The sequence below is a fragment of the Pagrus major genome, chromosome 12 (assembly GCF_040436345.1).
Source record: "Pagrus major chromosome 12, Pma_NU_1.0".
NCBI classification, from domain to species: domain Eukaryota; kingdom Metazoa; phylum Chordata; class Actinopteri; order Spariformes; family Sparidae; genus Pagrus; species Pagrus major.
In genome coordinates this window covers 16,403,828-16,428,268 of record NC_133226.1, presented here as the reverse complement: position 1 = coordinate 16,428,268, position 24,441 = coordinate 16,403,828, and the positions used below count along the sequence as shown (strand labels likewise).

At 39.3% G+C, this 24,441-nt stretch overlaps 1 protein-coding gene across 1 annotated transcript in view; it reads left to right on the top strand.

Annotated features, from left to right (window-relative positions):
- ric1 (RIC1 homolog, RAB6A GEF complex partner 1) overlaps positions 1–24,441 on the top strand; it is a 42,748-nt gene that overhangs the window by 3,129 nt on the left and 15,178 nt on the right. The window contains exons 2-6 of the mRNA XM_073477889.1: positions 5,397–5,504; positions 19,737–19,816; positions 21,204–21,311; positions 23,416–23,561; positions 23,769–23,905. Of these exons, the coding sequence (XP_073333990.1) occupies positions 5,397–5,504; positions 19,737–19,816; positions 21,204–21,311; positions 23,416–23,561; positions 23,769–23,905 (579 nt within the window). The remainder of the gene's footprint in view (positions 1–5,396; positions 5,505–19,736; positions 19,817–21,203; positions 21,312–23,415; positions 23,562–23,768; positions 23,906–24,441) is intronic.

Here is a 24,441-nt window from a genome sequence, read left to right as displayed (position 1 = left end):
AATGCCACATCTTTTAGGCTGAGGCCACAGCTGAATGATTCACGTAAACAAACGTCAGCCCTTCATTTAATCCCTTTATTTCCCATTTTTCGCTCCATCAGCATAATACAGAAGGAGCACTTCATAGTGGCTTGAAAATAAAATGTTCTTTTCATGCACTGATGAGTTGTTATTTTCTAAATGGCCTTCGCTGTAGGTGACGTCCAGTGTGGGCTTGATCTCTTTTTGTATTTATTATGACAGTAATCTTGGGACAAGCTCTTTACCAGTAGAATGCAAGTCATGAATTTAACTGATATGACTTTAGGAAAAAAGGGTCCAATGCTGAAACTGGTTCCCTCTCTACAAATCCTTACTTTGATGTGGGAATGATTTTATTTTGAAGCCAAATCTAGACTTTACTTAAGTGTATGTCCTGCTGTTTTATGTTGTTTATGATATTGCATATGTGTCCAAAGCTGTGATGAATTTTGCATGAGCTTTATGAGCAATATGCAGCGGCGACACACTCCCAAACTGTGTGTTTGACTTTGTGTGTCAACCCACTATTTAGTCCACCTAATAATATGTATTGCCTGGCTTCGATATCCTCTGCCATCTCTAATACCAGCTCGCTTCCAAAATGTTAGATTTCATCTTTTGGTCCATGGCTACTCCAGACTAAACCCTCATTTCTGCTAGCATTAAACAAGGGGGAATTGCAACACACGTGCCATCAGTATAAATTGATTTGGGATTTATAGATCACATGCGTGTAAGTTACGAATGGGATTCTTATAACATGCCTAAGCAAGGTTTTTTCTATGCTCAGCATCTTTTATGAATCGAACATAAGCACACCGTCACAATTGATCTGAAGGCTAAGTTCAAGTATAATTCTAAGGGCTTCTGTGGCAGCTACCACAGATGAGATCCTGTTTTCGCCTCTATCTTTATACATTAATTTGTTACACAATATATTTTAACTTTGAGTCAGAGAATGTTGTCATGATGCCATTTCCAGGGAACCCCCGTGCTTCCAGGCTCAGCATATCAGCAGCTGATATAATTGAAAAGTCCAATGAAATTCCAAGTAAAGCCCTGTTCTGTTATTACAATGAACTGTACTCTCCTGTCCTCCATGTGTTTGAATGTCTCAGATTCACCATGCTGATATGCAGAAGAGCTGTTTGATTTGATAACATGCAGTTGAGGACACTGTTTATAGCAGTCTGCGTTCCACACAGCTTGTATATTATTGAGTTGTAGTAACAATGGATCAGGGTCACTGCCGATTTCCTGAGGCCCACACAGGATGTGACCATGTTTTCCTTCCTCTCTTTCTTAAGAAGTTTGCCTGCCTGCGAGTATCAATGAGGCGTCCAGGAAAAGGATCATGTCCGGAATGTCGATTGGAGCAGCGTCTTCCTCTTGACATGCACCTTTCACATCTGTTATACCTATTATGTCACTTAAGTTCACTGTCAAGCACAACTCTCTCAAGTACTGCATTTTCTAATTATATCTTTAAAGCAAACATGGCAAATTTGGCTATATATCAATATAATATCGGATATAGTGTGTGTAATCGTTGATTGCAATATCATTATGCCATCAATTTTGTCCTCTACAGATCCTTGCTGTCTTTATAGTTATGTGACACACATTTCCTTGTTTATTTGGCTACCATAGCTGAGTCTAAAGGTTAAAAAAAATTGCATAAAAGTTAATTACATATCAAAAATAACTGTCCTTGTTCATATCATAGCATGACTGAGTGTATCAACATCAATCATTTGTTCTGCTGCATATTTCCCTTTAGAAACACTTTAGCATGTTGTTCAGGTTACTTGGTGAATCATGGTGATTGGAAATCTGCCTTTCCCCTCCCCTCCCAGATTGGGAGTGCTCTCAGCCATCATTTTGCCAACAGGTCTATTCTCTTTAATCCCATCTATCCTCGACCTCGGCCAGTGCAGCCTGAGCCAGACTAGCTCATTTGAGGCACTGTTTCTTAATCCGTGTAGCACAGTGGCTTAGCCTTGTAGTTGTTCTGTTATGTCGCCCTGCCACGGCTGTATGGTACTGCTCACGGTGTCTAGGAATAGAGGGATGGAGTTTGTCGGTGTGGTAGTGGTGTTATTATGCAATAGTGGCACCATAGTTAGCTCTGGGTGCCTGTGAAAATGAGCAGGATTGTGTGTGTGTATGCGCACATATGGTTGCACATAGTGGTGTGTGTGTGTGTGTGTGAGAGAGAGAGTGTAATCCTTTATGCTCCCCTGGGATTTCTTCTGTTACACCAACTAACTGCATGTAATTGTGGAAGAGCATGGGAAATGGCAATGCAGGGGAAATGCACGAGTTGGAGTCAGTACTACCTTATAAACTATTTCAGTTTAAGATCAGTTTAAATCATGTACACTGCTTATTTGTTCAGGATGTTGTCATACTCGGGGTCCCTCAGGGCCACTTTTTTCTTTTGGCACGTCCGTCATTGTGTTAGTGGGCAGTATACCTGCCTGCAGGGCTGGTTTTCCAAACTTGAAAAGTCCAATAACCAAAGTTATTGATAGTTGATTTGAGAAAATCCTGAATTTTTCTAAATTTCCTCATTGTTCCATTTGCTCTTTGTTTTTAAGGCAATTTTTGCAACTGGTTGTTTAATCCATAAAATGAAGATGAAAGAAATCAGAAAATATTCACGTGTGAGAATCATTTTCATTTTTTCTGAAAAATGACACAAAACAAGTGATTGATGATCAAAATAGTTGCCGATTCATTTTATAGTTGATAACTAATCAATTAATGGACAAATTGTTGCAGCTTTTAATTGAATTTTTAATGAGTGGTTGTAGAAATAACAACATATTAACATTGTGTAGGAACGGACTGACAGATTGGAGGGAATATCAGTGTTTTTCAGGTAGAGGGCAATGACCAAGGAAGCCAAGATAGACTTTGGTACAGTTAACTTTTAGTGCAGCTGCAGAGAAAGAGTTGAATGCTTTTGTAATATGTAATCCATAAATTCAAACAGATGATTTCTCCAAAGTGTGAATAGGTTAATTTCAGAATTGTTTTGCCCAGTAAGGCATCTCTCCCTGCGTTCTGATATTGGATTCAGCTTTTCACCCTTATGTATGAAGTACAAGGAGTTCAAGAGATCAGATGTAATGAGAATGGTAAAAATCAGCACTTTAACCTCATTAATTTTAATCCAGTGCACTACAGTACAGAGGCAAACAAAACTAGCCATCTACTTAGAGACTGCACTATATGTGATTCTATCGAGCTGCCACAATGTTGAACTGTTTTCATCCCCAGTTCCCAAATGCAATCAAACAGGGTACCTCTCGTTTTCCCCCCTCTTTAAATTACAGAACACCTCATGAGTTTATTCTGATTGCAGTCTGATATTATTGCAACCTGTAACGAGGAGAGAGGTTTCTCTTTCGGTGTCCCACTGAGCAAGCTTCACCAAGTATCATTGGCACCATAAAGATTTCATGCTACGAAAGAGACACAACCTGCTCTCTCATTACCCTGACTGGGTACAAGGTCTAATGTTGCATAGCTGGAATTACACGAGATATTTACGTGACCATCACCATCAAGTGTACAGTGCCCTGCTAATCTTGTGCAAGGACTGTTTCCATGTCTCACTGAACGTCCTCTAATGTCATGTATTATCCACAGCCCAAAGATATTCAGTTCACTGTCACTGAGAAGGAAGGAAACCAGAAAATATCCACATTTAAGAAGCTGGAAAGAAAAATGTGACTTTTTTTTTTTTCTTAAAAAAAAAAATCGAATACCAAAATAGTTTAATAGGTGACAACTAATTGATTGAACATTGCAGCTCTTATCAACTGAATCAAAAGGGGTCACCAGAATGCTACGAGACCTACTGGCAATGCTGCGTGCTTGCTAAAAAATAAATGAGGAGTCATGCAACTCATGCAAGGTATTGATTCAGCCTCTGTATTAATCATTGCTATGAAAGTAAAGCTATACAGGTTTACAACATGAATAAACTGTAAGTTATCGGCCAGGGATTTCCACTGGTTCTTAAGATTTAGCTTTGCCAGCTGTTTCTGGTGTTCAGAAACTTGACTTTATCACCAGTGTTCATCTTCAACAGCTGTTTTAACACCTGCTGGTGTTGCAATTTGTTGGTTGAAGTTACACAGTCATAAATAACTCATCTGGCTGTAGATAAACATACCAATCTTATTGTTTGTCGTGTTTCATTAGTGGATTGGAATGAACTGGTAGTGATGATTGCTCTGTGATCCAGATAAATATCTGCCGTGGTGATTTAAGGGTAGAGGCATATTAAGGGCAACGGCCTCAGGCAAAGTCTGTCTGTGTACGCGCCTGTTCATCTGTCTGTGTTGCGCGGCATGAACAGCATTCTGAATGTGTTTTTGTTTGCTTGCTGGGCTGAAATTTCAAGTCGAATGCAACAGCCGGGTGTCATAACCATTTTATTATTTCAGGACAGAATTTGCATCTGTATTCAGGGCACAAATTTCGCACCAGCCAACATCAAAATGCAGGTTGATTTGCTTCACCCACCAGCCAGAAACCCACTGGTCATCTTTTGAGTGGATGGTAAAATTTAAACATTCACTACCCATTAAGTTGGTGAACGTTAATTTTGCACCTTGTCTGTATTGCTTTTTTGCTGAAGCATCAATATTGGAGGCAGCGAAATGATTGGTGAAAAAAACACTGAAAATGTTATTGTGCTTTCTGCATATTAAAAATATAATTCAGCTGAATAGATTTTTGTGTTGCTCCGTCCAGAGTTTATTTAGTTGCTTTTCAGTTGCCCTCATTATTGGAGCAATTAAAAAAAAACATTCTGAATTGTATTTGTCAGTCCAAAACAACTTATTGCCTTTGTATATTTTGTTTTTTTACCTACAGTTTAAGTGAGAGCCTAAAGAAAACTGAAAAATGCCCATGACAATTTCCTACAATCCAAGCTACGTCAATACGTCATGTCTTGTTAAAGCCAAACATATTCAGTTTGCTACAATGTTTAAAATTATTAATCAAAATAGTTGCAGATTAATTGTCTGTTGATCCACTAACTGTTGCAGCTCCTAGAGAAAACAAAAAGTGATCAATGTTCTCTAAGAGAAAAACACTGGGAATGTCTGTTTTAGCCATGCTGTCTTTCATCATGTCTGAACTGGATTATTAAACTGTCTTCACGAAACATTCAGACCTCAAACCTATTTAAATGTAACTCTAGGTCTTTCATTTCAATCTTGAGACATTTTTTGGTAGTGGAAGCAAATTCTCGGTTGTGTTGTTTTCTTGTTGTTTTTGGTTATCATATGTGGAGAATGCAGAATGTTAAAAGTGCTAATTTTCTTTCTCATATCTCTGTTCCCCACCCACAGCCCAGTGTTTTGATAGTCAGCTATATCGAGTCTGCAAAGGCGGCGGCCCAGTTTGGCTTCTACCAGAAGGCAGAATGGAAACCAGACGACTCCATGATAGCTGTAGCTGTAAGTACACAACTCCATCTTCTCATCTTATATTTGCAGTTTGATTGATGCCCTAGTGGCCCGTGTCTTGTAAGTACAACAAGCTTAAATACATTGCTTACTTCAAAAATAGTATACTTATGACTGGGAAATTGACTGCTAATTTCTGTAATATAGAAAGAGTGTGACTTTGTTGTTCACTCCAGATGAAGTACTGACACATGCACCCAGAAATTATATTCTCACATTTTACACATCAATAGAAAATCAACACTATATGTCATAAATAAGCCATGAGAAGTCAACAACACTATGATTGTGTTTCATGTCATTTTCATTATAATGGTATGTATGACAATGTTGGTGGAAAAACTTTACATGACCCACATCCTTCAAAACCAGCCACTCATAGTGCAGTTATAATGTAAACAGCTGCATAACTAGCTGTTTCTGTAAGGTCGGTCGTTAGGTGTTGTATGTGTGGTTGACTGTCATCTGTAGTCACCTCCTTTTCTCTTTCGCTTTCTCACTCTCTTGTCTTACCTGTTTGGTTTTTCTTCCTGCTTTCTATTGTCAGTAATTCCCTCTCTTCTCACTATGTTAACATGTTGAGTTTCTGCATGTAGAGTTGCAGTCAGTGGGTAGAAGAAGCTTCAGCAATTGAACACCAACAATAGGATTTTATCAGGATCCTTCTGTTGTGGAAAACCACAGAAGCAGCTGCAGTTGTAACTGTAGTACATCACAGTAGAAAAAGCATGACAAATGCTAGAAAGAGAAAAATGAAAGTGTGGCTGCAATTCTCTAAACGGCAGCGTTTGTCCTATTTTTTGCTGTTATGCTGAGCTCCAGATACAAGAAAGGTATTCCCGTGGCAATGAGAGCAGAACTGAAAAGCACTCCCTGAGCTCACTCTCTGCGGCATGTTGCAACTTCGCTTTCGATTACAAACAAGCACACAGTGAGCAACGGTGTTAGTGTGAAGTAGTTAAGTTGTGAAGTTACATTTTTAGGCGCCACAAATAACTGTAATGGAAAGTAAAAAGAAAAACCCCAAAATTTGGGGATAAGGGAGAATTGTAACTGATTCAGCATCTCTCTGTAGCAGTGGAGCAATATTTGCAACTACAAGTAAATGCTGGCCATATGATCGGAATATTCACAAACTACTAATAGCTATACTCAGTTTAAAGCAACAATATGTCACTTCTTGGAGATAGTTAATTGTTGAGCCCAGGTTTTTTTCTCAATCAGCAAGTATCCATTTTCTTTTTAGGGAACTGTTGGGAACTCTTGGTTTACTGCAGGTTTCAGTTGTTTAAGAAAAGGAATATTTGTATGATTCGTGAGGCTAGACACCCTTGGACTTTCATGGTCATCAACTCAGGTACAAAGTGTCCGAGAGGACCGCAAGTTGCTCGAGGCTTAATGCTGCAGGAATGTAGTGTCCACCTCCAAAACAATTTAAGCTCTAAATGCGGCGCTTAAGGCGAATACTGCGGTGTTTGAAAGTATGCCACTCGCTGTTCAAGTTACTACCAGTTAAAGTTCAACAATGGATTCCTCCAGGCATAAGAAAAGACAAAAAATGACCTTGCGCTGAACTGTGACAGACGAGCCAGTCAAGGTGAAATTAACTTGGGGGAGGCTCAACACGCTGTCGAGGGTAGGGAATGATGAAGAGAGCTCACTGTCTCCTTATGTCCCACAGGGGTCGAGGAAGATTCAAGTAAAGGGTTCAACAGTAACATCCTGAAATTGCTTAAAGGCAGGAGTCTGTCTATAGTAGATAAAAATCACTGAACAAACTGGCCTTTAAAGTTTTGAGATAATATTTGAATGCTTCAGTTACACTTTGCTCCCTATCTGAAGTATTGTCATACTTTGTCCTGTGACTGAGTGAGTCAACTCAAAGTGAAACAATTGCTCTCTATCAAAGTGGAACAGTAGTTCTGTTCTGTTCTGTGGTTTATTGATCACAAATGTTTACTGTTCAGCTTTAATGTCTTAACTTTACTATCTCAGTAGCCAGAGAATTGGTTATAAGGCGGGTATCAATCACCTTTGCCCTTGAACCTTGATCTCAATCTTAGCTGGTCAGGCTCGTGGGTGAGCTCTATACTGGGAACAGATTGCAGCTATCTAAAATGATCTGCCTGCCTCAGCTCTTTTGAGAGACGAAGAAGGCCTCGTTTTTCGTGGGTTTTGTGAATCAATACAAATTTACCCAAACGCTGAATGAGATGAAGTGAAGACCAGCCTGTGTCAGCTTGTTTTTTATTCCTGTTGAAATAATCATGAAATATCTCCCTCGGGATCTTTCTTCCCGTCATTATAGTCCTACCTTAGGTAAACTCTGGAGAAGAAGAACCCTCAACCAAAAAACGATATGCAAATTATCAGCCCACGAAGCTTAAATGACGTGATTTTAAAAATTCATGTTCATTTCCATGGCGATGAAATGACGATGTTCTCGCAGCCAGCATGTTTCTGTATGTAAGCCCACACAAGCTCACTGATGTTGGTTAAGCCAGACCTTTCCTCCTCTGTCACGCCTCCAGTCGGATCATCAAATGGTTGAAATTTAGTTCCCTGAGCATATCTATCAGCCATGAAAATTTGAAAGTATTGTTCATTATTAGGTTTACATATGCCTGCTTCAACATAAAATAAAGAAGTGTTGCAATTTTAATCAGCCATCAGTTTTTATGCCTTTTTTGAAACATTGCATAGGCAGATAATTGACATTTACTTGTACATTGCTTTGAAGCTTAAATCACAGCAATCCAAGGTAGACTGTACTAGTATTACGTGCACAGGGTTCGTAGTCTAGAAAGTGCTTGATTTTAGCTATAGTGTTTTCAAGGTTAGGAATATACTTTAATTCCAATATACTCCTTGAAAAAGGCTGGATTTTTCAGTACAGTCTTGTGTTTTGTCTCCAAAATCACTCATGTACACCAAAAGTATATTTTTACTTGAAGAGAAATTATCCCAATCTCATTTGTTTGTTGTCTCCTGGCATCTCACACAAGATGCAGAGTGAATATTTTCTCATGTAAATATGTAGATCAGTATTCTTCAGTCCTGGTCCTCAGGGACCCCTGGCTGCATGTTTTAGTGGATTCTCTGCTCCAACACACCAGATTCAAATGATCGGCATGTCATCGAGCTCTGCTGAAGCCTGATAACGACCCATTCATTTGAATCAGGTGTGTTGGGGAAGGGAAACGTCTAAACATGCAGGGCAGGGGGCCCCAGGGACCAGGATTGAAGAATACTGATGTAAATAGTTTCTGTGGCTACATGAGCTTCTTGCGATTTGGATATTGCACTTTGCCCTAGTGCGATTTTGATTATATTTCAATTAATTGTGCAGCCTTATTATTTTCTAGTCTAGTTATGTAAATAGACTGAATGAATATGTAAATGTACAAATTTACTGAATTTAAGTAATTTACTGTACCACTAAACAGAGAAATGCTAATATAAACCAGTGACATTAATTATACCATATATCCTCTGTCTGCAATGAAAGCTTTGTTCAGTAATCATTTTCCTTTACCAACACCTCTGGGATAATCGACTTGAAAGGCTGTCTGCTCTTTGACACCAATCGACACCAATAAGTTCTTGTATTCACTCATCATTCATAGCTAGATGAAAGGTGTAGTATGTAATGTAAGTATGTATGACGTCTGTGTATTGTGTTGCTGAGATACCTGCTGAAGTTAGCATGCTAACCAGCTAGCCCTGACCAACTCCAACATTTCCCCGGTGTTCCGGGCTCCCAGTCCCGACTGTTAACTGCAAGGCTAGCTGAGCTAACGAGCTAATGGCAGCCACAGTTAACAGCAGTAAGCGGTTACTCTGGTCATATGCTGCCCGCTATTTGTGTGGAGTATGAACTTGACAGTTGAGCAATTCGTATATACACATCATGCACCTTTTAAGTTTGGTGTCGATCTCTTACTCTGGAAATTGGCAAGCATTATAATCATGATCAAAACATACGATAAGTGTTAATATGAAAAGCTAGTTAAATAAGTGACAATACACATTAATTGTTGTGGGTAAAAGACATTTTGTAGATTTTTTATTTCACAGTTGCAGTTATAGTAACAGTTTAGATGTAGATAAAGACAGCAAGAGTCTGAAAGGTTTTGGTTTAGTTACCTTGAAAGTGCTTGGAACATGATTACATTTTTAAAAGCTGTAGGAATCCTGTTTAAACATTATACGGCACAAACAGTGGCCTTGTTCAGAGGAAAGCATGTTTTGATCCTCAGGGAGCAGAGTGGATTTATTAAGTTGTTATTTATTTACAGGATGGCATGTTATTTATTTCAGGATGGAATGTGAGTCCTTCTCATCAAGTGTAATCCCCGGTAATGAGCCTTGTCTGTGTTGAACTAATGTCTCGATACATACTGTGAATCAGAGACGGAGCAGACGGATGCTGCATCTGCTGTGTCAAACATGTTGAAGCAGACAGAGAAGTCAGAGCAGTTGTAGTGGAATCAAACTGTTTATCTGAGGATGCTCATGTAAATAAACAGGAAGCTTATAAGGATGAGTGTGTGTGATAGAGGCATTTGTTTAGCTGGTAGGCATTGCTTGTGGTCTCATGCCTGTGTTTGACAGAAAACGTTTCTCGTAATGATTATCATCTCGTTTCAGGAAAACAAAAGCAGAGCAGAATTCACGATACACTTGAGCTTTGCTGCCTTAATTAAGAATATCTTTGAAAGTATTTTGACACAGAGTGGTTCTGATAATGAGAACTAATTCTGTTTTGATGTAATACAATGAAAGAGCAGCACACGCAGCTTGCAAAACTTGGACGACTGAAATTCAAGATGCATCAGCTTCCATGACATTTTCTGCTCTTGTTGCCGTTACTCATGATTCTGAGCTGAGCGCTTTGCAGCTAAGGTGACTGTGTTGAAAGAAGTGTCTTGTTGAGTAATCTCACACAAGGCAAGCGCCCGAGTCAGCAGATGACTCAATCGGCTTCCAAAGGCCATGTGATCAGCAACATACAAGGACGACCGCCAAGACCCAGACGGCATCAAAACAAACCGCACACAGAGAATTGATTCATCAGAATCATTAGTGCCCGCTGGATAAATCCGCTGCTTTGTCTTTGTGTGTGTGCTTGCATCCATGAGTGTAAAATGGTTTGCGGTAGAACATTTATTAACTTAGTTTTTATGGAGTCGTCATTTTAACCAATCTACAACTATTGGATTCAATGAATAAACATAGCTTCTTTTGCATTTACATTTCTATAGGCAATGTCTCTCAAAATAGAAGTTTGTCCATTATTAATAACATAAATAATTCAGGAATTTCCTCGTCAAATAATCCTGTCAGTCTAGTAGTGGGACAATCTGTCTGTAGTAATGCTGGATATAGTATTGCAGTTGTCCAAACATTAGAGGACTTGGGTATTTCCTGAACAGATGTTTATATTCTGTGGGTTAGGTATTTCAACATAACAAGTCATAATATTTGGATTCTTTTTATTTTATTTTATTTCTATACTTAGGATGTGTTGGGTCAGAGTTTCTCATACAAACAGTTGGAGTTTAAAAGGACAGTTCACCCCAAAATCAAATACATGTTTTCCCCTTTACCTGTAGTGCTATTTATCCATCTAGATTGTTTTGGTGTGAGATGCTGAGTTTTGGAGATATTGGCCATAACAATGTCTGCCTTCTCTTGAATATATGGGAACAAAATGGCACTTGGCTTGTGGTGCTCAAAGTGCCAAAAAAATACATTAAAAAAAAAACACATCAGCAGTGTCTCTTTCCAGATATCATGACCCAGTTATTCAAGATAATCCACAGACGTTGTTGTGAGCAGTTTCATGCAGGAACCATTTTCTTTCTAATGAACTACACCTGCCAACCATGACACTGCACAGAATGAGAGAGGAGGCAAAGTAACCCACCACCACAGAGCCGGCTAACGTTACAGTAAAGTAGCACAGAGTAGATGCACGCTTCCTATGTATTTTTGATTTTGGGGTGAGCTGTCCCTTTTAAGCATATTGCTGCTTTATCTGAAACCAACCAATAAATTGATGTAAATGAGTTGTTGCAGCCTTGTATACCAGGAGTTCAGTGTTTCCCTTTTTCATTTTATGTTTCAACAATACGTTAGTCCAACTAATCCTACATCTTTAAGTAAACACTGGCAGGAAATACTGACAAGGCCACAAGAGGCTGTTTTGAAGTCAGCATGGAAGAGGAAAGGGCATGTTTCTCCCAAAACACTGCCGCTTGTCCTCGAAGCCACTCTGCTGAAAATACTGGGTCAGGTGGTAAGGGGGCTACAATAACAACAACAACACACACACACGCACAGTAGTTTATCATCAAATAGAATGTTACATGAGTTCATTTAAAGCAGAAGTGAAATCTTTTGAAATGTCTTCAAAATTCCAGACAGTTGCCAGTGAAAATACAGTTCCCGCGGTCTCTAATGGCATCATGTAAATGCTTTAACTTGCCAGTTCATGTCAACAAAGAAATGACAGATTGAATTAAAATATTGGAATACATAACATAACTTATTAGCACGATGACCTCTTTCTCAGAATTTCCTTTTATCCCTGCCTCTTTTAGTGAAGCCAAAGTACACATGAATGAATGCCGTGAATGTGTCTGGGAAAGCACTAAGTCAGGCTCGGTCCCAGGCCCGCCCAGCCAAACACAACAGGGAGCAGGTGGAGGAGTTAAAAATACCAGGGCACACTCGCTCACTCACTTCCTGGGCTCCACAAACACAGGATTTATTTCTGAGTCGTGACTGGTGAAAGTGTTAAATGTCTGTTCAAACAGTTCATTTGTGGCAAAAATGTGTATTGACTGGAACAACCACAGAACCACGAAGTGTACGTAATTTGCAACAGAAATCCCTCATTAATGCCAACAGTGTTGCACTCCAAATGTGAGCTGCTGCTGCTGCTTTGTTTTGTGTTTTTACTTTTCTTTCCTCTTTTCGGGTTTATTCTTGTTGCCAATCACACTTCCTGTCTAACAGGAAATGTATAGGTTAAGAGTTTGTTAACTTTGTGAGCGTCTCCTCGAGGGTGTCAGTGGAAGTCAAGTCATAACGAGATGTACTGACTAGAAACTCCTTTCAGACTTCCTGAAAATGCAGTTGAGTTCAGCATCTAGGCAAAAAGTAATCTGATGTTTAAAATGTAGACCGAGCTTTCACTTTGTGTTGTTTGCAGACCATTTCCATTTTTCAGTTATCTGTTAAGAAAACTGCAAAAGAGGGCTTCCAGAAAGGCAACTTGACTGACAAAGCTAACACTGTATTCTATTGAAATAAGATCAAAACAACATTTGATGACTTTGCTTGAAATAAGGAATCTATGTTATCTGTTGCATGTTTGCACACAAAAGGTTATGATGACCCATACATGTCGTATATTTTAAGTCTATGCAAACATTGCACAGGCTGTGCAGTGTTTTGACGAGCTTTTATCTTAAGGAGCCATAACTCTTCTTGCCCTCACTAGCTGTGTACTTTAATTATAGGGCTAACACTTGGGAGAAGTCAGGGACTGTAGAACAATAAGACCAGCAGTGCTCAGGCCGACGGGTCGTGTACGGTTCACATTTGAATGGTATCGGTTCAGGGACTGTATTGATCAGAAAATGTATACCTATACCTATACCAGTATCTAAACCAGTATCAAACCAGTACTGTTAAATCTAGGGGTAGTAGAATCAAGCCAATACTAACCGGCACCAGTACTAAACTGATGTCGAACCAGCACCGAACCCATACCAGAACTGAGACTACCGGCACCAAGCCAGTACTGGTTAATCAATTCCAATACTGGTACCCATGCAGATATTGTATCGACCAGTTCTGATTTATACTGGTAACATATCAAATGTGAAATATATGCAACCCTTCCAGGCTGTAGTCTTTAATGCAACTACCAGCTGTTTCCCAGATGTTTGGCTGCTCACACACCCTGCAGACCTCGAGGCTAACGTAATCACCCTCTAAAACCATGGCTAAGACTATCTTTAGCTGTGTGTGTGTGTGTGTGTGTGTGTGTGTGTGTGTGTGTGTGTGTGTGTGTGTGTGTGTGTGTGTGAGACTGAGAGAGAAACAGCTAAAGTAATTGACAGAGCGAGAGGGACGGACTTTTTTCTGTGGCAGGAGTCAAGAAAGGATGAAGTTCTTCAAACAGGGGAAATACTTTTTCGCTCTTCTCGTGTGTGTTTTGGGATCTGTCCGAGACCAAAATGTTCCCTCTCTGTTTTTAGACTCTCAGTAGTCAGGAAAGATTTTTCTGGTGCATTTTTCTACGGCACAGTTTTTGTTATACATGCATTAAACTATATATTATTAGCTGATGTAAATATTCTCATTGTAGGTGAAGAAGAAAAACGTTTGATGTCAAACATATACATATTTTACTATTTCCTCTGCTTGTACAGGAGAATTCTTAGAAATGTGAAGCAGTCTCATGAAATTGCTTGTTCAACATTCTCTGCAGCATTTTATGTTTTGTAAACAGATGTAACCCTCGGGTTCCCATCTTATCTCTATTATACACACACTGGATTAGGTGTTTTTTTCCCTCCTCGATCACACAGCCGGTGAATTCTGTCTTGTTGGAAAGTAAAGTAAGGTTTTATCTGACATGTTGGTCAGGTTTTGGAAGATTTAAATTTCTATGCTTATTGCCTAAAGTACAAATTATTGGTTTTAAATTAGTCTTCATGTCTAAACTCCAATGAAAGTATTCCTACTATCCTTTGTTATTTTTTCTTATGTAGGACTGATAAATTACTACTAACTTAATTTATGCATACACTTTCACTGCTCTGCTCCCGATCGCATATTTACTCAGCTATCAATTACACATAATCCCTTCCCATTTAGGAAAGATATAGTGGTAGTAGTAATGGCATACTAGTGAGTGATTTGACTGTTGCTCCTGTAATCAACTTTAATGTAGAATAGAGTGATTGCTGCATAGATGGATCAGATGTCTCAAGTCTTCTCAAGCTTCAGTCAGGACTATCTGGCAGCTGGGTGTTTTAAAGCCACATTTGGTAAGGCTGCAGTTACAGATGAACACATATGCCTCTCCCATCACATGCTTGTGCACTGTTTATACTTGTTAAAAGTCTATGCTGGTTGCTACTGTCTCATAGCAAAACAAACCGGTTGTTTGACTTCCTGAAAATAATTTCATATGTCTATGATGTGCATGAGTGGTCACATTTTTTTAAAAACGTGCACTTAAGTTAAAGGAATCACTGCAGAGGAGGACCTCTGTGGACCTCAGGAGCTTGTTTAAACATGCAGAAGAGAGGCCTCGGTGTACACTATTACATGGTGTACAGTTTTCTGCTGACTTGCCACTTTCTCTGCAAAAACCACCATCTTTCATTCAATTTGCAAGCCTGAACTGAATTAGTTTCCGAGTCAGCTTGTTCCTCTTCATTTCTATTTGTTTGTCTTTACAGCAGCATTAAATCAATCCTGTGTTGTTCCCTTTTTTTTAAATGTGACACGTTGCTTCGTCTTAGTTGGTTTGAATAGAGTAAAAGTGCCAACTGAAGAAGAGGAAGTGTTACATGACAAAATCTAAAGCCTTATCTTCTGTCCTATAGCAAACATGTTTTTTTCAGTATATCTGTGCCCAAAAGATATCAAGTTGTTCAGAGAAACCAGGTTAAAGCTGGATGTCATAAACCACATATCACCAACTAACTTTATTGTGAAACCTGAGTTTTTATGCACTCTGATCATATTTGCAGTCCTGTATCTGCAGCTTGAAATAACATCAATCATTTGAAGATGCATTAGTCTATTCTGCAGGCTCACAGGAGACTTTTGGGAGCACCGACTGGTTTACTAGCTGCAGCTTTTTTGTTGCTGCTCCCATTTGTCAAAGGACATAAAGGGAAAACTTTTTACACTTCCCCCACACTGAGCCACTAGGTGCATTTTGCCTTTTGAATGTCTGTGCCTGCGCATTTATTGGGCCTTTAGTTGTCAATGGCTGACGTCCTGCCTCTTCCTGTATCATTATCTATGCATGTGTGAATGTCCCAAGAGCACCACCAAGTCCCTGGAGACCCATCACAGTTGTCGCCTCTCTCTCTTAATTTCCCATCCCTTTCATCCACAGTTTTTCACATATCTGACGAGGCGAGTAAAGCTAATCATTGTCCCATGAAGAGATGAATGGGTGTGCGAATGCTTTCATGTATCTGGTGTGATCAAACTACAGATGAAAGGGATGAGATGCTGAGAGTGGGAGACGCTGCTGAAGTTCCTCGTAGGTTGCCAAATAGTTTTCCCACCCCTCCCCCCTCCCATCATACTTCACTGAGATTCCCTGCCTCCTGTAATTGACATGCTTTTGAAGTACAGTAGCAGGCTAGTCACACTCGCATTTCCTCTCTGAGCCCAAATGGACCCCCTGTGGGAAAGAAGCCTTGTCTGAATTTTTTGATACGTGGGTTCAGTAGGGAGCTCCTGGGATCGAAAACTTTATATTGTTGTTATTTTATGTAACTTTATACTTTTCATCCACTATGTTTCAGAGTTAAATATTGTACTTTTTAGTGTATAACACTTATAACATTTATTGGAGAGATATACTTGCAAGTTATTTTAGGGTTTGAGATACTAAAACACATTGTTAAGATGAAACATACGGTTTTCCAACCCCTCTTGAAAACTAGTGTCTAGTTAGATGTCTGTGTTGTTAGTGGTTCCGCCAACAATTTCCCCTCTAAACTTCTCTGATGGTTTCAGTTAAATAGCTGTTTGAGGCCAAGCGAGGTCAAATTATCCAGTATTTTACCAAAAAAGATTGGGGAATTTTCCAAAAAATGAAAACAGATTTGTGTGGCAGAACCTTGTTTTTTCCTTCTTTTCTCTCCTAAAAAAAAACATTTCACAATCCTTAGGAATGGTCTGATCCCTAGGTTTGGAGTAAACAACCTGACTGTATTCAAAGGGGATAAATTGGCTCCGCCCCAACCAGCTACAACATTAAAGCAACTCACACATTTGTTTATTAGTATTAACAATCTCAGAATGCCAAAATATCAGTAACAGGATATTTTTGGAAAACCAGTTTTACTTGTAGTACTCTAGATTTTGCTGAGAATGCTTCTGTACATTTGCCTAAGTAGAAAATTGAATGCAGGACTTTAACTTGTAGTGGAGTAGTTTTACATTGCTCTATCTTTGCTTTTATGTAAGTAAATGATCTGAATATTTCCTCCACCATTGCAATTAAACCATGGAGATAAACATTCCCCAGTGCAACATATTTTTTTTAGATTCAGCCTTTGAGAGAACTGAGAACACAAACATCGTGTCTCCTATTTGTACTTACTTCAGTGTGTGCCTAAAATGTCACAGTTTCTATTTTTCAATGCAGACCTGGAACCAGATACATAAAAAAAATAAGAAATTAAAAAATTAAAAATCAAAAGATTTCCTGTTGTTTGAATAGCAAATATGCAGAAATGTGCAGCCATGGTGACGGTGCCCGCTCTCTGACTGCTCACTCGTATTCATATCTGGACAGCATGAGCATGTTAGTCTATAATAACTAACTAGGTCATTGCAATGAGACTGAGTCTTCATCTTTAGCTATATTTAGTGCTAACTAAGAATATGATGAAATGGCTGTTTTTAGTCCTCTAATCTCACTTACACATGAAATTAAACTCTTCAAAGGCCATGATGGTTTATAATCAATGTTTTTTGTCACATTCATGTTTAAAGACTGTGGTGACTAAGGTCAGTAATGTTATTTTGAGGATGGTGATTTTGTGCATGTGTGTCGTGTATCGCTTCCATCATGTTTAGCATTTAAATAATAACATGGAAATCTTTTTGTTTTTTTACGTACATACATACTTAATACAGTTAGCTCACTGATTAAGTTCACCACATCTGTGTCTGAATGGCTGATGGTTGGCTTGCACAGTATATGCTGTTGACCCTGTCATCACTCTCTGCCTTAACAAATATTTGAACAGTAACATATAAATGTGCAGTATGTGAATGATCAAAAGGCCTTTTCTTTTTATTCAATATTTTCTGGTTTCTTTACTCTATGACAGTAAACTAAATGTCTTTGGGTCATTTCAGACAAAACGTCATTCGAGGATGTCGTCTTGGCCTTTTGGAAACATTGTCAATGTCATTTTCTGACATTTTATAGACCAAACAAATAATCAATTAAACAGGAAAATAATCGACAGATTATTAAACAGTGACATAATCTTACCACAGTTACAGTGAACGTTGTTGTCATTAATAAGATTCAAACAGATTCAAAGTGTTTGTTTTCACATTAAGATGTTCAGTATTTGAAGGATCAAAAGGCCATTTAGGCTGCTGTATGATGAAAGTTCATACTTTTCTTTAGAATTATTGACATTTCATTGTCTGAAGTTGATTCATATGTTGTTAAAGTGTTGTTTTTTGCAGTTTTTGCCATCAGCAGCTTTGTGGAGCTCTAATGCTGTTAATTGATTTAGCAGGCCTCAGTTTGGCTCCGTCCTCTCTCTATTTTCTAGTCGAGCTTCATGTCACTGCTGGCTTTACCCTCTCTTTGGTTTGGGTCGTCTCATTGCTATGGTAATGTGTTGGCCAGGGACTAACAACACTTTCGCCACACTAGAAAAGTCAAGGGTTACTTCAGGGCGCTGCAACCAACTTTTTAGCAAACCATCGCCGTACAGTGTAGCACAAATGAGTAAAACAGTGTAGTAGAGTAGTAGAAGTAGAATGGTGGTTTGTGCAGTGAACTCACTTCTGTCGGTTCTGTAGCTGTCTTTTTATCAACCTTACTGCTGACAGTGGAGTTCAGATCAGGTATCGTGTCGTGTTTCAGTCTGCAGGCTCAATTTCAGCAGTTTCCCTGACAGCGCTTTGTGTCGGCATGTGTGTGTGTGTAAGTGTGGTTGTGGAAAAAGGCACTGTTGTAATATTCTACTCACACACAATTATATATAATAATGTTTTGAGATCATAGATAGTGTGAGCTTCTCCACAGAATGGAGCCTGGAGCGTGTGTGTTTGAACTGTTTCAAAATGCTGACAATTTTGTTTTTGAGCACCATTATCAGTAAGAGCAGTTTAGATCTGCGTATATAATAAATGAGCTGATTTCAGTACACAACAATAAGCTAAATAGACTTATATAAATGCAGTTTAAATTGCAACTAAAAAAAAATGCTAATGTAAATTCAGTTTTTTTTTTTTTTTTCAGACGATCAACTTGCAGCTTAGTCTGTTTAGGATTGGGCAGTGCAGAGAACTTCAAGCATCATTTCCTCTCTGCATACAAATATATTTCTTTCTATAACAGTAGTTGTGTTACAAGTATCATCCATATATCGGTCATACCTAGGAGATATTGGTGACAATTTAACATGAAATATCCTAAAATACTCACTTCATCGCAAGTTATCCTGTTCTTCCAGTAATTGTTTGTCAAAAGATTCAGATGGACTTAGCCAAGACAGACACCTCTACATTAAACAATATAGGCATGGATTTTGTTTTCTTGATATAACCAGCAGGATTATAAGATCCTATTTTAACTAGGATGCACTGTGTACTTGATACTGTATGAATCTATCTGCCAGTATCATCAAATCAAAGTGACCTCAGTTCTGACCTGTGGATCTGGAACTGCAGCTTTATTCAAACTGCATTATTGATGCAGGGGATTGATGATGCAATAGGATGAACAGCAACTAATGTAACAGCACCAGTAGTTTAGATCTACATCTAAGTATGTATTTGGTCGAGTTGGCCAACAATTTATGTGAAAGTGCATATTTAAGTGGCATTTTCAGTCTGATGCAGCCTTGATTTGCAGCTATAAGCTCACTCCCCGTCTCCTCTGTCATGACAACAGATGATGTTTTATTGTTAAGTGATAAGCCCCTTTCTTTCCTCCTGTCCTCTCATTATTGCATTCTCCTGCTGCCTCAAAAATCCATTGAGTGACATTGCAAATTTGTGATGACATTTAAATAATGAAAAGAAATTTGACTTTTAAATTTGCATCCTCATCCATTTTTACAGCCTTCTCCGCTTTTTCTCTCACACACATTTTTTTGGCTATTTGTGTTCTCAGTGTCTGACATACCCCTCACAAAAAAGTCGGTGAGCAGCTTTATATATATATTTTTAATGACAGTCCTTCCTCTCTTTTGTCAGACTGCCAAAGGCTACATCCTCCTGTTTGATGTGCTGGGTGGAGGGGATGACAAGTACCTCTATGAGCCTGTCTATCCAAGGTGAGTAAAGCACACAAACTCTTACACAACATTGACATAGACACAGGGAATGGAAACAGAAGCGGCCAAGCCGCTGCAGGGATCATTAATCCATTAAAGAGCCATTTAACCACCATTATTTTGCATGTTATATCAATCTTCAGTGAGACCTGTATCTCCTGTGAAAACACAATATTGCATATGCAAAGCGCTATTTATGTGCAGTTTGAATTGATTAGTAGAAATACTTGTTTGTGCTGAAACACTTATGCTGCATTTCAGCCAGATTTGGTGGTTGGAATTTCCCACTTTGAAGTGTTCCAGGTGCACGACGGTAAAAAAAAAAAACATGGCTGACTGTGACAAACTGATGTTTCTTTGGCAAGTGTACACAAAATTGAACACTCAGCAGTGCAGCCTCCTTGCATATACAGTATAAACTAAACTTTTATACTTGGAAACGTATCTATATACAAATACTGTAGTCTACAAACACACCCTAACCCCCTCCCTGTTTGTGCTGCCATTACTGTGTGACATCAGTCTAACGAAGTTGAGGTAGATGTTTTTGCCCCGAGATTACAAGTAGAAACTCCAACTTGAGTGGCGTTCCATTGTACTTTTTCTAGCATGAGGCTGGAGATGTTCAAGGTCCGAGTTGTTTCGAACGCATTGTTAGCTTCACATGCTTTTTTCCCTTTTTGGAATTGCTTGCTTGCTGCAGTTCATCTTTGAAGAAGAGCATCAAGGCCCTCGTTATAGTGTGAAACCGGCTGAGTCTCGTTAGCAAGTAGCCAGCAGCTGTCTGTCAGTGCAGCTGGCAAGGAATACTAGTAGGAATATAAGAGAGATTTACGACTAAATCCTCTTATGCAATGTTTTCTTTGCTCATGACCAAATATGCAAGAAATAATAAGCATTGGTTGCACGGTTGTTGGATGCAGGTAGTGAAATTTTCTACCACTGAATTTTCACTGTGACAGGTTCACTACACGGTCAAAAGTCTATTGACGCCCAAACATAACAGCCATATGTGATGAGTGAACATCTCATTCCAAAACTATGGGACTGTGAGGCAAAAGAGCCCTCGTCCAAAAGCACACTAAAGTATGCACACAGGGGTGTCGCATGTTTTTCTCTCTTCTTTCACTAATCCTTCCGTTTCTGTGCTTTGTATACTCCATGTCTTGCGTGTGTGTGTGGTGCTTGTAAGGCATTGTGTCTACTGTGTGTGTGTGTGTGTGTGTAGATGTGTGTGTTTCACATTCTTCACAGCATACCAGCAGAGGTCGGGACAAGTCAGGGCCTATTCAGTGCTCTTTTTCAGCTCTGAGTTAAAACATGTTGCCTAACACATTAGTGAAACTAATATCTGTATTTGTGTTAATGTGTTTATGTGTTTGCATAGAGGAAGCACTCGTGTGAAAGTGACGCCGGGTTATAAGGAGGAGCAATGTGCCCCCGCTCTGTCTTTAGAGATGAAGAAGCCTGTGGATCTGGAGGCCCCCATCACCAGGTAGGATGAAGTCTTATTGTACTTTAATCTCTTTCTCTGTGTCTCTTTGTGTTTCTCTCTGTTGTGTCTACCTGTCTGTCTCTTCTTCGTGCAGATAGCAGCTCATTTTTTACACAGACAGAGGCACACACATGTGCTGGTTATATGCTTTTTTATGTTGTTTTTCACCACTGTACATTTTCATGCACAGAAAGTTTCTTCTCATTTCAAAAAACTAATGTAAAGTCTTGTAAATTACATACTCATTAAGCTTGGAACAGGGTTAAAGCAGGTGCTGGAAATCCTAGAAAATGCTTCATTTTTAATGTGGTCTTTTCAAGGTTTAAAAAAGAGCTTGGATTTTGGATAAAGTGCTTGGAACTACTTGAAATTGTAACTACATTAATTTCATAATAAATGGCTTGTTTGAAAAAAGGTTTGGTGGCTCAGCTGGGCTTTGTTGAATGCCAAGTGTACTTGCAGACACTTGACACATTTTCAAACATTAAACTTTTTTAACTTCTTTGTTTTACTTTCATTTGTCACCCTTCCAAAGTATTATTTGGGTTGTTTATAGAACAATAACATCTAATTTAGTGTGACGAAGTGAAATAATCATTTATTGAGAATGTATGTGTACTATACTGCTTTTAAGTCATTTTGACTGACTCGCAGTTTGAGCTGTGAAGGACGTGGTGTCCTTAAAAAATGTCCCTTTTTCCTCTCATGGAAAGTCAGCATTGGCAGTAATAGATGGCTGAGGTGTGACGAGAAGCTGAGCTCCTCCACTCTTGTCAGTTGTAAACAGAGAGGCCTGCTCACAGAAATACATGAATCTGCAGAGATGGAGGAGGGTGTTGAGAGAGACGAGTGATGGACAGATTAATAGAGGTGGGTGGAAGGGTTTAGTGATGATTGATGAAAGGAAGGGATGACAGAAGGAACATTTTTGATTTCAGTGTTAGCTTCAGTGTTGCCTGGAGCATTCAAATCAGCCTCATACATTTTGGGGTCAGTATTGAGACCGTGTTCAGATGCTTACGATGCATTTTGCCTATTTGGAATTCCTGACCTCACACGGGAGTCTGTTGGATAAAAGCCACCGTTTACTACAGTGCTGCAACGATTACCTGATTAATCAATGTGTTATCAACTCCCAAATTAATCTTCAACTATTTTGATAACTGATTTGAGTTTTGTTTGTTTTTTCCAAGTTCAAACTCTCCGATTTTAGCTTTCTTTCCTCCACTATGACAACAAACTGAATATCTTTGGGTTGTGGACAAAACAACATATTTGAGGACGTCATCTTTGGCTTTGGGAACACTGATCAACCTTTTTCACCATTTCTTGGCATTTTATAGATCAAACAACATTTTCACCTTCCCTGTTATCTCCCTCACATCCTCACATCCAACCTGACGTCTTTGTTTGCTGAGTGATAAGAACCGTCACTCCACCAGCCTTCTGCTCGACTTTCTTTTTGTTCGTATTTTTGTTTATCTGGTGTTTATATTGTCTCCGTCTTTCATGTCCTTGTGTTTATCCGTCACATCTCCTCCGCTGTCTCGGCTCGATGGAGATTATGGGGTAGTCATCTGAATGAGAGCGCTCTGTTGGCATTTTGCAGGCGCAGCTTGATTGTGCAGGAGATGAGTGGGTGTCTCCTGCTGTGCAACTACAGTAGAAGACTTCGCCTCCTCCACAGCCAAAGTCCTCTGCGCTTAACTTCCTGTTATTTCTCTCTTTCTGACTACTGCTTTTCGCCTCTTGGTCGTCCCAGCGTGCTATCGCTCATAGTCATAGGAGACAATGAAGCGCTTCACACACACACACAGACACACTGTTGTTTGTTCCTTTGTGTATTAGAAGACAGTGAGAGTTGGCACGGGCATCTATGTGGCCTCATCACAGCTGGCCAGTAAAAGTTTCACTCAGAGGGCACAGCTGGATGATGACTAGTTGACTGTTTTCTAACACTGCCATTTGTTATCTCATTCCCACCCTTCCCTAACCTTCCTACCTACCACCCCTGCCTGTTTTCTTTTACTACCTCCTCCACATTTTTATCCTTTTCTTTTGAACCTCAATGCTCATTCCTGCATTTCTGCTTCTTTCCCACCAGTCTGCAGTCCCTCCAGGAGGACTTATTGGTGTGCACCGCAGACGGCTACCTCCACGTGCTGCACTGGGACGGGCTAGGCAGCAATGGACGCAAGGCCATCTGCCTCACTACAATCCCCTTCTCTCTAGACCTGCAGTCTGCTCGAGGTTAGAGAAGACTTGATCCTAGTTGTGTAAAAAGAAGTTTTCAGTCACCTCCTAATGTTGGGAAATAAATTATAAATAAAAAGTTGGACTCTCTTTAAAAAAAATCATAAAAAATACACATTTTCTCCCATGTTTGGCTTAACTTCAGCTCCACATTCAGTCTTTTTGTTGCATAGAATACTTCAGCCTCTGTATGTGTGTGCATAGGTGGTCCCTCCCTGGACCTGGAAGGAGTGTATATCCGTTGTATGGAGTATTGTGTGACCCTGGATGGCTTTGCTGTGGTACTGAGTGACGGACGCCTGGGCTTTATCACACCGCTCAGCAACACCATCACTGCAGATGTAAGGATATACTCACAGACAAACTGCTGAGGTTAAAACACGCAAACAGTTAACTAAAGAGCTTACACTCAATCCAAACCCAGATTTAGGTTGTCACAATATCAGATTTCCAAAAAAAAAAAAAACAACAGATCGGACAATTTACACAATATTATCATATGTTTATTAATACCGCAATAACACAATTTCATTCTGAAAATGTCATTGTGATTATCAAAAGTGGTACACCCCAACACCCCTGCCCAGATTATGAAAAATGTATAATAGATATAGCATTTTAAAGCTGATGACAGTCTTCCTTACAAGACTTGCAGACAGCTGTTACACCAGTTTATGTCATCAACATGCACATGAGCAGATGACATCAGTTCATTTTAATTTAAAAACATGAGCAACTGCAGTTTTCCTCACACAGAACCATTTAGAGAGAACAATCATCCAAACTGATCATGCAACTTGTTCAGGTCAACAGGTTTTCAGATTTTATAAATAAGGCACCCCAGTGTTATTTTTTTTTATAATTGTCTTTTTTTATG